Below are 12,238 nucleotides of genomic sequence, written 5' to 3' on the forward strand. Positions count from 1 at the left end.
AAAAAAAAAAAAAAAAAAGAAAATAAACCCATGTAGTATCTGCTTTATGTCATGACTTGCTAGAACAGAAGAGCTTATTTTTTAAAATCATCAAAACAATGAATAGTTTACCTAATAAATCCCATATTTAATATTCCATTATTCCCTAAATACCAGACTGAACACTTAACATCTACTATGCTTTAAGCTTATTTACAAAATAATAATTCCCAAGGTTTCCATATATCATGAGATTATCTCCAATTGTAAAAGCAAAATATCAATAGTAATTATATTTTTGTACTTAAATAGAATTAGAAAATACTTCCACCTTCCATCCTAACTACCCTATTATCCTATAATACACATAGTATATTCTTACACTGTTTTTCTATCTTTTCTATAATATTCTGTCTACACATTTACAAAAAATCTACATGCCTCAGCACTTTTTAAATGTCTAAATAATTTAAAATGCAGCTACAACTAATACCACTATACCTGTAGTTTAAAAGTGTTTTCATGTATGTACATATTTCAACTACAGAAAATGTACTAATTAACTATTTCATTTCAGATACTGAATACCTAAAATGAGCCAAGAAAATACTCATATTTCACTAAAAGCTTTAAGTCCGTGTCTCAGGGAAAAATTTGTTTTAGTCCTAAAAATATTATATTAATATATACTGGCCAGGCGCAGTGGCTCATGCCTGTAATCCCAGCATTTTGGGAGGCCAAGGCAGGCGGATCACCTAAGGTCAGGAGTTCAAGACCAGCCTGACCAACATGGAGAAACCCCGTCTCTATTAAAAATACAAAATTAGCCAGGCGTGGTGGTGCATGCCTGTAATCCCAGCTACTCGGGAGGCTGAGGCAGGAGAATCACTTGAACCCAGGAAGTAAAGGTTGCAGTGAGCCGAGATCACACCATTGCACTCCAGCCTGGGCAACGAAAGTGAAACTCTGTTTCAAAAATATACACATACAACTTGCAACTTTATTATAAACAGGTTAATCTTCAACAATTTCCATGGCAGCAAAGTTTCCCAATGGAGATGGTCTCTATAAAATAACTTAATTACCTGTACACAATTACACAATATAAGCCAAGAGGAAGAAAACTGGAAACTAAGTGTTGCAAGCACTAACACATGTGAATTGTACACTCCTCTTGGCATTCTTCTTTAACTGCATTCTCACAAGGGAATGCAGTTAAAGGTCTCCTATTCAACTAAGCCCCACTGATTAGTGTCCTGACTGGACAATGCTGGGCAGCAAGTACTGCAGCCTGAGTCACTGGAAAGAGCAGCAATCCTAAAGGAATTGCTGTTAGTCTGCCGGTGCCAGAATATTCTGCTGAGAGGCTCCTCGGCAAAGGGCTGGGTGTGGGCCCTGCCTAGCTGACTTTAGACCTAGAGCTTCCAAGGGGTGCAATGCTGCACAAAATCTTTTAGAACATATTCATCTTCATTTTCATGAAGAGAAAAGGCAAAAGATACCTCCTAAATGGCTTTCACTTCTATCTACTTCTCTCTATTCTCCCCAACCACTCAATATGTTGGTTCACGTCACCACTATGGCAAACCTGGACTTGGCAACATGCCACAAAAATACGTACATCACATTCATACAGACACACAGAATCATACCCACACACCCAGGCCACTCTCAAGATCAACCAATAACCTTTCACATTAAAGATATACGCCACTCCCCGATCAAAGTTCTTCAGCAGCTCCCCACTGCACTCAGGATAGAAGTCCAAAGTCCTCAGCATTACCTATGAGGGCCCCATCTCACAAACTTCTCTCAACTCCCCAGCCTTATCTATAGCTGATCCCCCATCACAATCTACCAACAGACCCAACAAACCTGTTCCTCAAATGCATAGTAATCTTGCTCACATCCCAACCTTCAGACATGTTAGTCCCAATGCCTGAAAGGAGTATTTGTTTCCATACTCTCCTTCTACCCTTCCTGCAGGTCTAGGCTAAAGTGTTACTTTCTCTATGCTACCTTCCTCTACGTCCACCCCAGCTAGGGTAGGTACCCCTCCCATAGGGCACTTGCACAATGTACTGCAACTGTGAGTTTACTTCCCTGTGCCCCCTGCCCCAGACTATGGGGTCAGTACCTCCTTGTCCACCATTCTATCAGAGGCACTCAAATATTTGTTAAATATATTCTAAGTTTACTCAGTGAACACAATATGAATGTGGCCCATGCAGTAAGGAAAACATGTTCAAAGTCAGTTACGATATGATGGAAACAAGGCAGCAATTTTGTGATGCTTTGTTGTAAAATACAAACTACATAGGTGTCTACAAACATCCTCAAGAAAGGTTAAAACACCAAAAATAATACTTTTCTCCATAAACGTATTAGTTTTGTGGTCACTACTGCTGCTAGGTAAATTGCAGTTCATAAAAAGTGTCAGATTATATGTATCACAAAATCAGCCCTGATTGCTTATAGGTCAAGTACAACATTAGTATAACGTTTCCTTTCCACTGCCATCAAACTCTCCTGGCATTATCAGAACCCTTCCGGCCAAAGGGAAAAGGCTGGCCTGGCCCTGTGGCTCATACCTGCAACCCCAGCACTTTGGTAGGCCAAGGCAGGTGGATCACCTGAGGTGAGGAGTTCAAAGCCAGCCCGGCCAACATGGCGAAATCCCGTCTCTTCTAAAAAATACAAAAATTAGCCTGGCATGGTGGTGTGCAACTACGGTCCCAGCTACTTGTGCGGTTGAGGCAGGAGAATCGCTGGAACCCGGGAGGTGGAGGCTGCAGTGAGCTGAGATCGCGCCACTGCACTCCAGCCTGGGCAACAGAGCGGGACTCCATCTCATAAAAAAATAAATAAATGTAAAAGGCTTTTTACTCTGTCTCAAAAATAAATAAATACAGGTAAAAGGCTATTCCATCTCCTCAGTTTCTAAGCCTTAATATAAGTCTTTCAATAAAGATTCCATTCATGATAACAGTCTGAAGGGTATAACCGTGTTGCCAGGAAATAGACCTGACACATCCTGAGCATTAGTTGCCACTGGCAGACCCTTTCTTTAGGACACATGTTTTATAATGAGTTACAGTCTGAGGCTTGTGACACAGGGCAGCAGACTGATGTCACAAACATGATGGTATAAAGCACTCTAAAGAGCTCACCAGCTCCACCCTATGCTCCCTGTGTGAAGGGGCAAATTATCCACCCTAAGCCTCAGTTTCCCCAACTAATGATAAGATAATGGTTCCTACCTCGCAAGATTCTTGGGGGAATTAGGCTGTCCATGAAAGCACTTCACAGGCAAATCACTTATTTTCAAATCAAAATGAAGGGAAGACTAGAAATATTTTCACATTTTCAGGACTTTGGACATGCCATAACTTATTTTTGACTAATGTTCTTCCACAGGGAAATTTTTGAGAAAGGCAGAAAAATGAGAAAATGAAAATCCACTTCTTTGTCATAACCATGGGAATGACAACATCCACGGAACTGTACGTTAAGATCCACTTTCTAATCTTTCTCTGCACTCCCAACATCACCCCTAATTTCTGTTAACCACTCCTACAATATGGAAGACAGCAAAGGGAAACTACTTCAATAATTCTTTCCAAGATGTCCTCACCAGAAACAATCTTCATTCCTGCCTCTATGTCTCCAAATACACGGAATCTTTTAAAAAATAAAACTAAAACAAAAAGATAAAAGGGACTCAAATCACAAAAGCTGGCCTTCAAAGTCTCCAGCTTCCTACTGCAGAACTACAGTCATGTGGTATGACTGAGGCACCTGTTAGGTGGCACTCCATGAAGCTTAAAAGTGTTACCAGGAGAATTTAAACTGTAATGGGGGGAGGAAGAGGGAGCGGATTTCCCACCACATTTTTTTCCCTCTGACACATGATAGCCAAACAACAATATATGCTACCCACTGTGAACATTTTTATCATTTTTTCTTAAATTGAGAAAGAGGAGAATCTGAGAGCCAACTGAGTGAATCTCATATTCCCCAATAAAGGCTGACTTGGGGTTTTGCGTGGGTTTTTTTCCTTTTTTCTTTTTGACAAGGAAATTTAACATATCTCCTGCAACGTGTTTTACATGAAGGTAAGACCTCAACAGTCTTATAACTTTACCCCAGCCTGGGTTCTAAACTCGGTTTTTACAAATGGGTGACGCGTGAATAGCTTCCTAAAAGCAAATGGGGCACTAGGATATAATCTAGGAAGTGATGATGCAAGTCTCTGGAGGACCGGGAGGAGGGAAGGTGAAAAAGTCAGAGGAAATACCCTCCCAATGCCTGGGCACCAACTCACGCCAAGGGAGGGAGTAAAGGCTGGCCTCCACATGCCCAGGGAAGGGGCACCCCTGCTCCTCCCAGAGCGGTCAATGCCGCCCCCTCATCCCTCCCCCGCCACCCTGCCCCCCTCACCCGTGGCCCGAGAGGCCCCCGTGGGCCGGAGCTTCAGGCCGGCGAGTCCCAAAGGGTGGCAACGCACCCCCGGCAGGGCCTTCTCTGCCCACCCCCAGCTCTCCACCCGGCAACCCTCCCCAGACACGACCCCCACACCCTCCCTGTAGGCCCGAGCTGGGCCCAGCCTCCAGCGTTCCGGCCTCCCGGGCCCCGAGGCCTGCCGAAGCAGCCCTGGCGTCCGCGCCCCCGGCCCCCGCCCCCACCCGGCCGGGCACTTACCCCCAGAAGCCGCAGGGACAGCGAGGCGGCAGGCTGGGCGCTTTGCTGCGCTCGCTCCCGGCGTCTCCCATGGTGCTCGGCGGCGGCGGAGCTCGGCGGCGGCAGCGGTGGCGGCGGCTGGGCCCGGGCCCCGCTCGGAGGAGGAGGCGGCGGCGTCGGCGTCCGCGGCGGCGTCGGCGTCGGGGGGCTCGGGGCGGGGGGAGGAAGAGGGAGCGGGCGCGCGGGCGGGCGCGAGTCCGGGGCTTGGAGCCGGGATTCCAGGCCGGTCAGCTGGAGGCGGGCCGCACCACTCGGCCGGCGGAAACGGGGGGCCGGGGAGGCGCGGAGAAGAGAAGGAGGGAGCCGAGGAGGAGGGGCGTGCGGGCGCACCGAGGACCGCAGGGGAGGAGGAACACCGGCGCCCTCGGCGGCTCCTACCGCCGCTCCCCAGCCAGAGCGATGTTCCTTGCGGCGGCGCAGGGAAGGACCAGAGGCCCCCGCCGGCTCCGGAGTCGCAGCGGCCGCTGTGAAGCCGCGGGCCCTGCTGGCTTGGTAACACCGTCCCCTCCCCCGGAGGCTGCGCTAACCGGACAATGGCCGCTCCGCCCCCTCCCCTCCGCGCGCCCCTCCGGAGGAGTCACAATGGTCTCGCCCGGGGGAGCCTCCGCCTAAGCCCAGCAGCTGATCAGCTGGGATCCGGGCGTGCCACTTTGTTCCGCGCTTCAAAGGCGGAGTGCGGGGCTGTGAGAGAAAGCAAGAGGGTCAGGCTCTCGCCCGGCGACGGGCGGCTGAGGCCTTCGTATTCTTGGAACTTTTAAAATATAAAACAAACTTATCTTCCCCGTCTGAAGAAGGGGAGCATGTTTCTGACTACTCTGGGGCGCTCTGCTTCCCCCCAAACGCGAATGGTGCGCTCCAAGCGGGAGGGGGAGAAGCAGATTAGTTGTTTAGGGTAAATTGGGCCAGTCCCAGATCGGTGGCGCATGCGTCCGCAGACCCCGTAACCGAGGGCGAGGAGGGGCCTTGGGGAGCGCTGCCAAACGCGGAAGTGGATCTCTGGCTTCCCCGGGACATCCGAGTCAATGTCCCCAGAGCTGCCGCTCTAGCTTCTGGGCGATGCCGGGGAGCCTTTCTCCCCAAACTGCCTACTCCCCGGGAATCTCTCTCTCTTCCTGGTCCCCCCAAATCCCATGCAACTCTTCCAGTTCCACCCGGTGAACTGGTCTCTTGATAGGAACTTCTGGGAAATGCCCCTCCCCCAGCCCCTTGTCTTGGTCAATTCCTTGTTTCTTCTCCCCACCACTGGTGTGGGGGAGTTCCTTGTCTCCCCACTCACAACCACAGAGCTACAAGTCCATTCCCTGTTCCCAGGCTAGGAGAGCCGCACTTCTTCCTGCAGCTGACAGGTTTGGTTTTTGGAGGGGAAAGGGGAACTGTTTCGGAATCAGTAATGGAAATTGGTAAGTGACCAAAGAAGTTTGAGCCACTAAAAAAATGTGTCCTTTAACGCTTCTAGTCCTTGATCCTGAGTTTATTCTGATCTCCAGCCAGCCGTGAACAGAGAAACCGATTATTGATGACTAAGTTCAGCGCGGATGCAACATTCTCCAGACCTCTTGAAGGGATGACCCATCGCTGAGGCCCTTGTGAGCGAACTCTAAATTCCTGCTACTTCCAAGAAGATTTCCTGGCTCTTAGGAGTAACTGCCATATACCTTACTGGGCTAACGGGCATAGGAGAGCTTCAGAGAGAGTATTACCTAGATTAATTTGATTACCAAATGTTGCTGTCTTACTTTATATACCAAATCACATTTCTGTTTGCATTCTCTGTGGGTCATTGATGTTTCGTTTGGCCTCTAAAGAGCAAGGATCACATTAAGCTTAGTATGCCACAGATGACGGTGAAGTGAATGATCGCAAAAATCAAGCCACTTAAAGCCGAAACACCCCAAAACTTATTTGTTATGCAAAGTTTTTGTGGATTTTCCAAAGCCTTCAATAAGTATATCTGTGGGAAAGTTCATAGAAAAGGCCAGGCGCAGTGGCTCACGCCTGTAATCCCAGCACTTTGGGAGGGCAAGACAGGTGGATACCTTAGGAGACTGAGACCAACCTGGCCAACATAGTGAAACCTCGTCTCTAGCTTAAAAAAAAAATTAGCTATTCGAGAGGCTGAGGCAGGAGAATCGCTTGAACCCGGAAGGCAGAGGTTGCAGTGAGCAGAGGCCATTGCACTCCAGTCTGGGCAACAAGAACAAGAGAGCGAAACTCTGTCTCAAAAAAAGAAAAAGAAAAAAAGTGCATAGAAAGGATGAAGCCATGCAGCACACCTTGCTCTCATTGGATTCATATTACCCTTAAATCTTCACTTAAACCGACACAAAATTGCCACATATATGACATACAGCCTTTGAGTTTAACAAAGATTAAGTGGGACTGTCTTTTGGCATCTTGATAATTTTATTTTATGTACAGAAAAGGAAACTTGACAACTAAAAAGAGAATTTAACATAAAATGTGATTGTCCTCTTCCAAACTGCTTTCCCACCTGTTTGCCAGTTATTCAACAAACGTTTATTGAGTACCCAGTATATACAAGGAATTTCCTACGCACTCTGAAGACTAAAAGGATTAATAAAATGTAGCATTCACTAGCAGGTCCCTACGTAGAAGTCAGATAATTTGGTTCCAGTCTTTTCGGACTTCATTTTCCACCTTTCTCTATTCACCCTGCAAAGCAGACACCAGTTGCCATTCCTCAAACACACCTTGCTGTCTCACATCTCCATTCCTTTGTTGTCAGTGTTCCTGACTGCCTCAGCTGCCTTTCCTTTTACACACACACACACACACACACACACACACACACACACACGGAAATAATCTTATACAACCCAAGGGCACAGAGAGCAGTAAGATCTCTTGAAGGACTGAAATAGGGACCTAATATATCAACAGGAAGCCAAGTGTTTGGCTTTTTTCTATTTTTTTTTCTCTGCGTACATGTTCTTCCATCTCTGCTTCTCTCTACAAAGCTGCTTTATAATCTCTACAGACCTGTTTTCACTGCTTTTTTGGGAACGTAATCCAGGTTTACCCAGCCTCACTTCAGGAACCAACAGAGACTAATTAGTATCTGAATCCCAGTCCCCAGGAGAAAGAATTTGATTGGTTCAATTTATGTCAGCCTGTGTACTCTTGGTACAATCACCTTTGACCAACAGGGCAATTTGTAGCCAGGACTCTTTGTTTTGTAATGCAAACATGGCTGCCAGAACTCCATCTTTGTAGGCTTTGTTGTCAAAGAAAGTTCTGTACTTGGCGAAGATTCCAGAAAATGTCCGGCACAGACCATAAAGGAGTAAATCGCAGCTGAAATTCAGAAGCATAAAGAACAATGGACATGTTGAGGATTTTCAACAGACTAACTCCTACTTGAACAATTTCAGACCTGAATTTAAATGCCACTCCTTCAAAGAAGTCATCGCTGACCCAAGCCCCAATCAAAATTAGGTGGCCCCATTATTATCTTACATGGCACTCTTTTTCTGTACCTATCACAGTTTGTAATTAAATACATCGTTGTGAGTCTCCTCTCGGAAGAATCATATCTGTTTTGTTTACTATGTTATACACAATACTCAAGGTGCATTTGGGAGGCATTCAATATTTGTTGCATGAATAAAAAGGCACAATAATTTGTTAGTTATTGTGAGACCCACAAATGGATTGGCATCATAGTTAGACAATCCTAGGGGAATGTCTCAGTCACCAACCCACCCTCCCTAGAAGATATTGAAGCTCACTGCTTTTTCCTTTTTTTTTTTCTTCTGACCTCATTTATCACAAGGCTGCCATCTTTTTTGTCACACTGAGGTTGTATGAGATGTGCCACAATATTTATCTGCTGCTTATGACGTTCCTCCCCAGCTAACTCTTTACTCTTAGTTCCCAGTGTCTCTATCTGTAGAGCCCTTGATCCAGTTCCTATAACAAGACCACTTAACTGACTGAAAGCTCAGAGAGGACATAAAATTTCAGGGCATCATCAAATTAGGGGAGCAAAGTGTGGGGGTAATTGGCAGAAGTGATTTTGTCATAATTGTCTTGACTATTTTCTATCATGGATTACGTTCCAGATGAACCTGTGATGTGACTCCTGGGAGTAGTTTGCAATCACCATTGGTCCAAAAGGAGCCATCTATGTGCTTAGTGGGGTCTAGTAAACGATAATATTAATTCTTCAGCAGCCAGAGCTCTTGAAGTAAGAACTGAAGGTGTACAGAAAAGAGCCCAGTATGATTCAAGGTCAGGAGCACACAGTGGCTGCTTTCTTGGTAAGAATTCAAAAGACCTACTTAGCCCTGGAAGACAGGACCAGAATGAAGGGGCTTGTAGAGACTTGAGCGAATTTTGAGGTTACGGATTAGAATTAGAGTGGAAGATGATCTTCCACTCTAATTCTAATCCGTAACCTCAAAATTCGCTCTCAGTTCAAGCTTGTCATCATTATAATCCATCCTAACCTGGTATTAGCCTCAATGTCCTATCCAAACTCTAGCCTTAACCCTAATCCTAATATTATCTGTAAAATTTAATCTCAGATCCCAACTCTAATTCTATGAGCTTAACAAAGTCTCCTTGCCTTGCCACTGAGTTGTTTTCCCTAAGCCCCTTTTTCTTGTGCCCCTTGACCCTGACTGACTCCTGGGAGCAGAGAACCCTATAATATCCTGGACCCCTGGAGAGAATGAGAGCCAATTTCAATAATCCAGGTTGGATCCAGGGCCTTGGGCTACCAGAAGAGAGAAAGTGGGGCATCTGTCACCAGAGCAGGAGGCAGAGACCCTGCCCAGTCATATTTCCTATTGCCTAATTCGGGGACTGCTAAGCCTCTGAAAGTCCAAAAAACATCCCTCCAACTCACCTATGTACACTCAGGAATGTGAGGTACAGTTGGCCTACAGCGGAGTACCTGAGACCCCTTTGCAAACAATATGGTTAGATTAGACAAGTGGCTTTTACACTGTGTTCTCAGAGAGCAAGAATTCTGAGTTTTGTTCTCCTCTTTCATTTGAGTTCGGTTTTCCAAAGGGGTGAGAGTGGATTTTTTTCAAAAGGCACTGAACCAGATCCTCTCTAAGGTTCCTTCTGGCCCTTGAGTTTTCTGATGTGCGATTGATTCTTTTAGTCACTTATGGTCCAGTTGGCATGGATAAACTCTCAGAGCCAAGGGAAAAGAAGGGCAACCAAGCATACCATCTCCAGCCCCTCTCAGGAAACTAAAAATAAATTAAATAAAATGAAGAGTGTGACGGGGAGGAGAGGAGAAAACTTCACATCCCATGTTCCTCATGTTCATGAAGCAATTGCTGATTTCCCTGCTGCTCACACCCATCTTGGTGTGAAATTTGATTTTGCTGACTTTTAAATTTCTTTTTGAGAATGGAAATAATTGTTCTTTTCCAGAAATACTTGACCTTAGTGGGGAAAAAGAAATTCAAACAATGAGAAAGCAAAAGTCCTCCCTAATACCATCATCCCCCAGAGATACCCTTTATTAACAGTTTGGGGTATAGCCCTCGAGGCTTTTCATTCTTGTATGATCATGTAAATGGAATCATGTAACACATAGTATACTCTGGCTGTTTTTTTTTTTTTAATTTTGAAATATGTCATAGACATCTTCCTTGTGCAGCTCTGCAGTATAGTGTTGTAGTTAGAGTTCTCTAAAGAAACAGAACCAATGGGAAATTATACATGAGATTTATTGTAAGGAATTGGTTTACACAATTATGGAGGCAGAGAAGTCCCAAGATCTGTAGTGTGAAGGCCTGGGAACCAGGAGAATCCATGTTGTAAGCGCTAGTCTGAGTCAGAAGCAGAAGACCAATGTCCCAACTCAAAGGCTATCAGGCAGACAGCAAATTCTCTCTTACTTAGCCTTTTTTACTATTCAGGCCTTCAACAGAGTGGATAAGGCCTGCCCATCTTGAGGAGGGCAATCTCCTTTACTCAGTCTACCATTTTGTTTTAAGTCATTCAAACTGCTGTGACAAAATACTATAAACTGGGCAGCTTGTGAACAAGAATTTATTTCTCACAGTTTTGAAGGTTGGGAAGTCTGAGATCAAGCCACTGACAGATTTGATCTGATGAGAGCTGACTTTCTGGTTCAGAGATGGCACTTTCTTGTCATGTCTTCACATGGTGGAAGGGGCAAATGAGCTCCCTTATGCACTAATGCCATTCATGAGGACTGTGCCCTTATGATGTAATCATCTTCTAAAAGACTACCTCCTAATACCATCACCACGGGCATTAGGAGTTCAACATATAAATTGGGGACTGAGGAGGTGGGGGGACACAAATATTTAGACCATAACAAATGTTAATCTCAACCTCAAAGACATACCCATAATAATATTTAACCAAATATCTGGGTACCCTTCGGCCTAGTCAAGTTGACACATAACATTAACTAATGGGCTCCAAACTCAGGCTGCCTAAGTTCAAATGTGAGTTCTACCACCTACTAGCTCAGAGACTTTAGGGAAGTTATTTTGCTGGTCTGTATCTTAGTTTCCTCATCTGTAACAGGAGGTATTTGTAGTGAGCTGTAGTTTTTATCTGCCCACTACTCCCCGCTTCTCAGGGATGCACACACTCACTGGTTTTGTCAGGGAGCCTATCCTTCTGGACACAGGAATTCAGATTGGCTGAGAGAATGGCAGAGCCCTCCCTAAGCTGACTTTTGAGCTTTGTCTTCTGAGATCAAGTGTCCCAAAGACTGTGTAAGCTTGGAGCTGCTGAGGTACCCACCATCTGGAGTGAGGCTGCCTGGGGATCGAGCCAACAGAAAGGGAAGAAGAAAGATGGAAAGAGATAGAAAGGCTAAATCATCAAGACGTTGTCTGAGTTCTTGAATCCAACTAAGTCTGACACCAGAGCTACCCTCTGGACTTTTCAGTTACATAGGCTAAAAAATTCCTTCTTTTACCTACACTAATTTGTATTGAGTTTCATTATGCTCCATGAGAAAATCCTGACCATCCCTAGTTCTAGTAGTATCTACCTAGTTCATAAGTTTATTGTGATGATTAAGGTATATAATCTGTGAGGAAATCTTAGCATAGTATGTAGTGTATGATACAAGCTCAGGCTGGGCGTAGCTCACACCTCTAATCCCAGCACTTTGGGAGGCCCAGGCAGGCAGATCACTTGAGGTCAGGAGTTTGAGACCAGCCTGGTCAACATGGTGAAACCCCATCTCCACTAAAAATACAAAAATTAGCCAGGTGTGGTGGTGCACACCTGTAATCCCGGCTACTTGGGAGGCTGAGGCAGGAGAATCACTTCAACCTGGGAGGCGGAGGTTGCAGTGAGCCGAGACCGCATCACTGTACTCCAGCCTGGGCCACAGAGCAAGACTCCATCTCAAAAATAAATAAATAAATAAATAAAAATACAAGCTCCATAAACACTTACTGTTGTTATTAACATTGGTTCCTTTTTAATGGTTACTGACTACTCCATTGTATGGGTGAATTATTTAAAAAATCTCCTCTTAATTCAT

General features: G+C 45.4%; 1 protein-coding gene across 1 annotated transcript in view; it reads right to left on the bottom strand.

Moving 5' to 3' along the window:
- Positions 1–5,331, bottom strand: part of ZFAND3 (zinc finger AN1-type containing 3) — a 332,287-nt gene extending 326,956 nt beyond the window's left edge. Inside the window, exon 1 of the mRNA XM_017522551.2 lies at positions 4,681–5,331. Within this exon, the coding sequence (XP_017378040.1) occupies positions 4,681–4,751 (71 nt within the window). The 5' untranslated portion in view covers positions 4,752–5,331. The remainder of the gene's footprint in view (positions 1–4,680) is intronic.
- Between the last annotated feature and the right edge of the window lie 6,907 nt (positions 5,332–12,238).

The sequence above is a fragment of the Cebus imitator genome, unplaced genomic scaffold, assembly GCF_001604975.1.
Source record: "Cebus imitator isolate Cc_AM_T3 unplaced genomic scaffold, Cebus_imitator-1.0 Scaffold24, whole genome shotgun sequence".
Taxonomy (NCBI): domain Eukaryota; kingdom Metazoa; phylum Chordata; class Mammalia; order Primates; family Cebidae; genus Cebus; species Cebus imitator.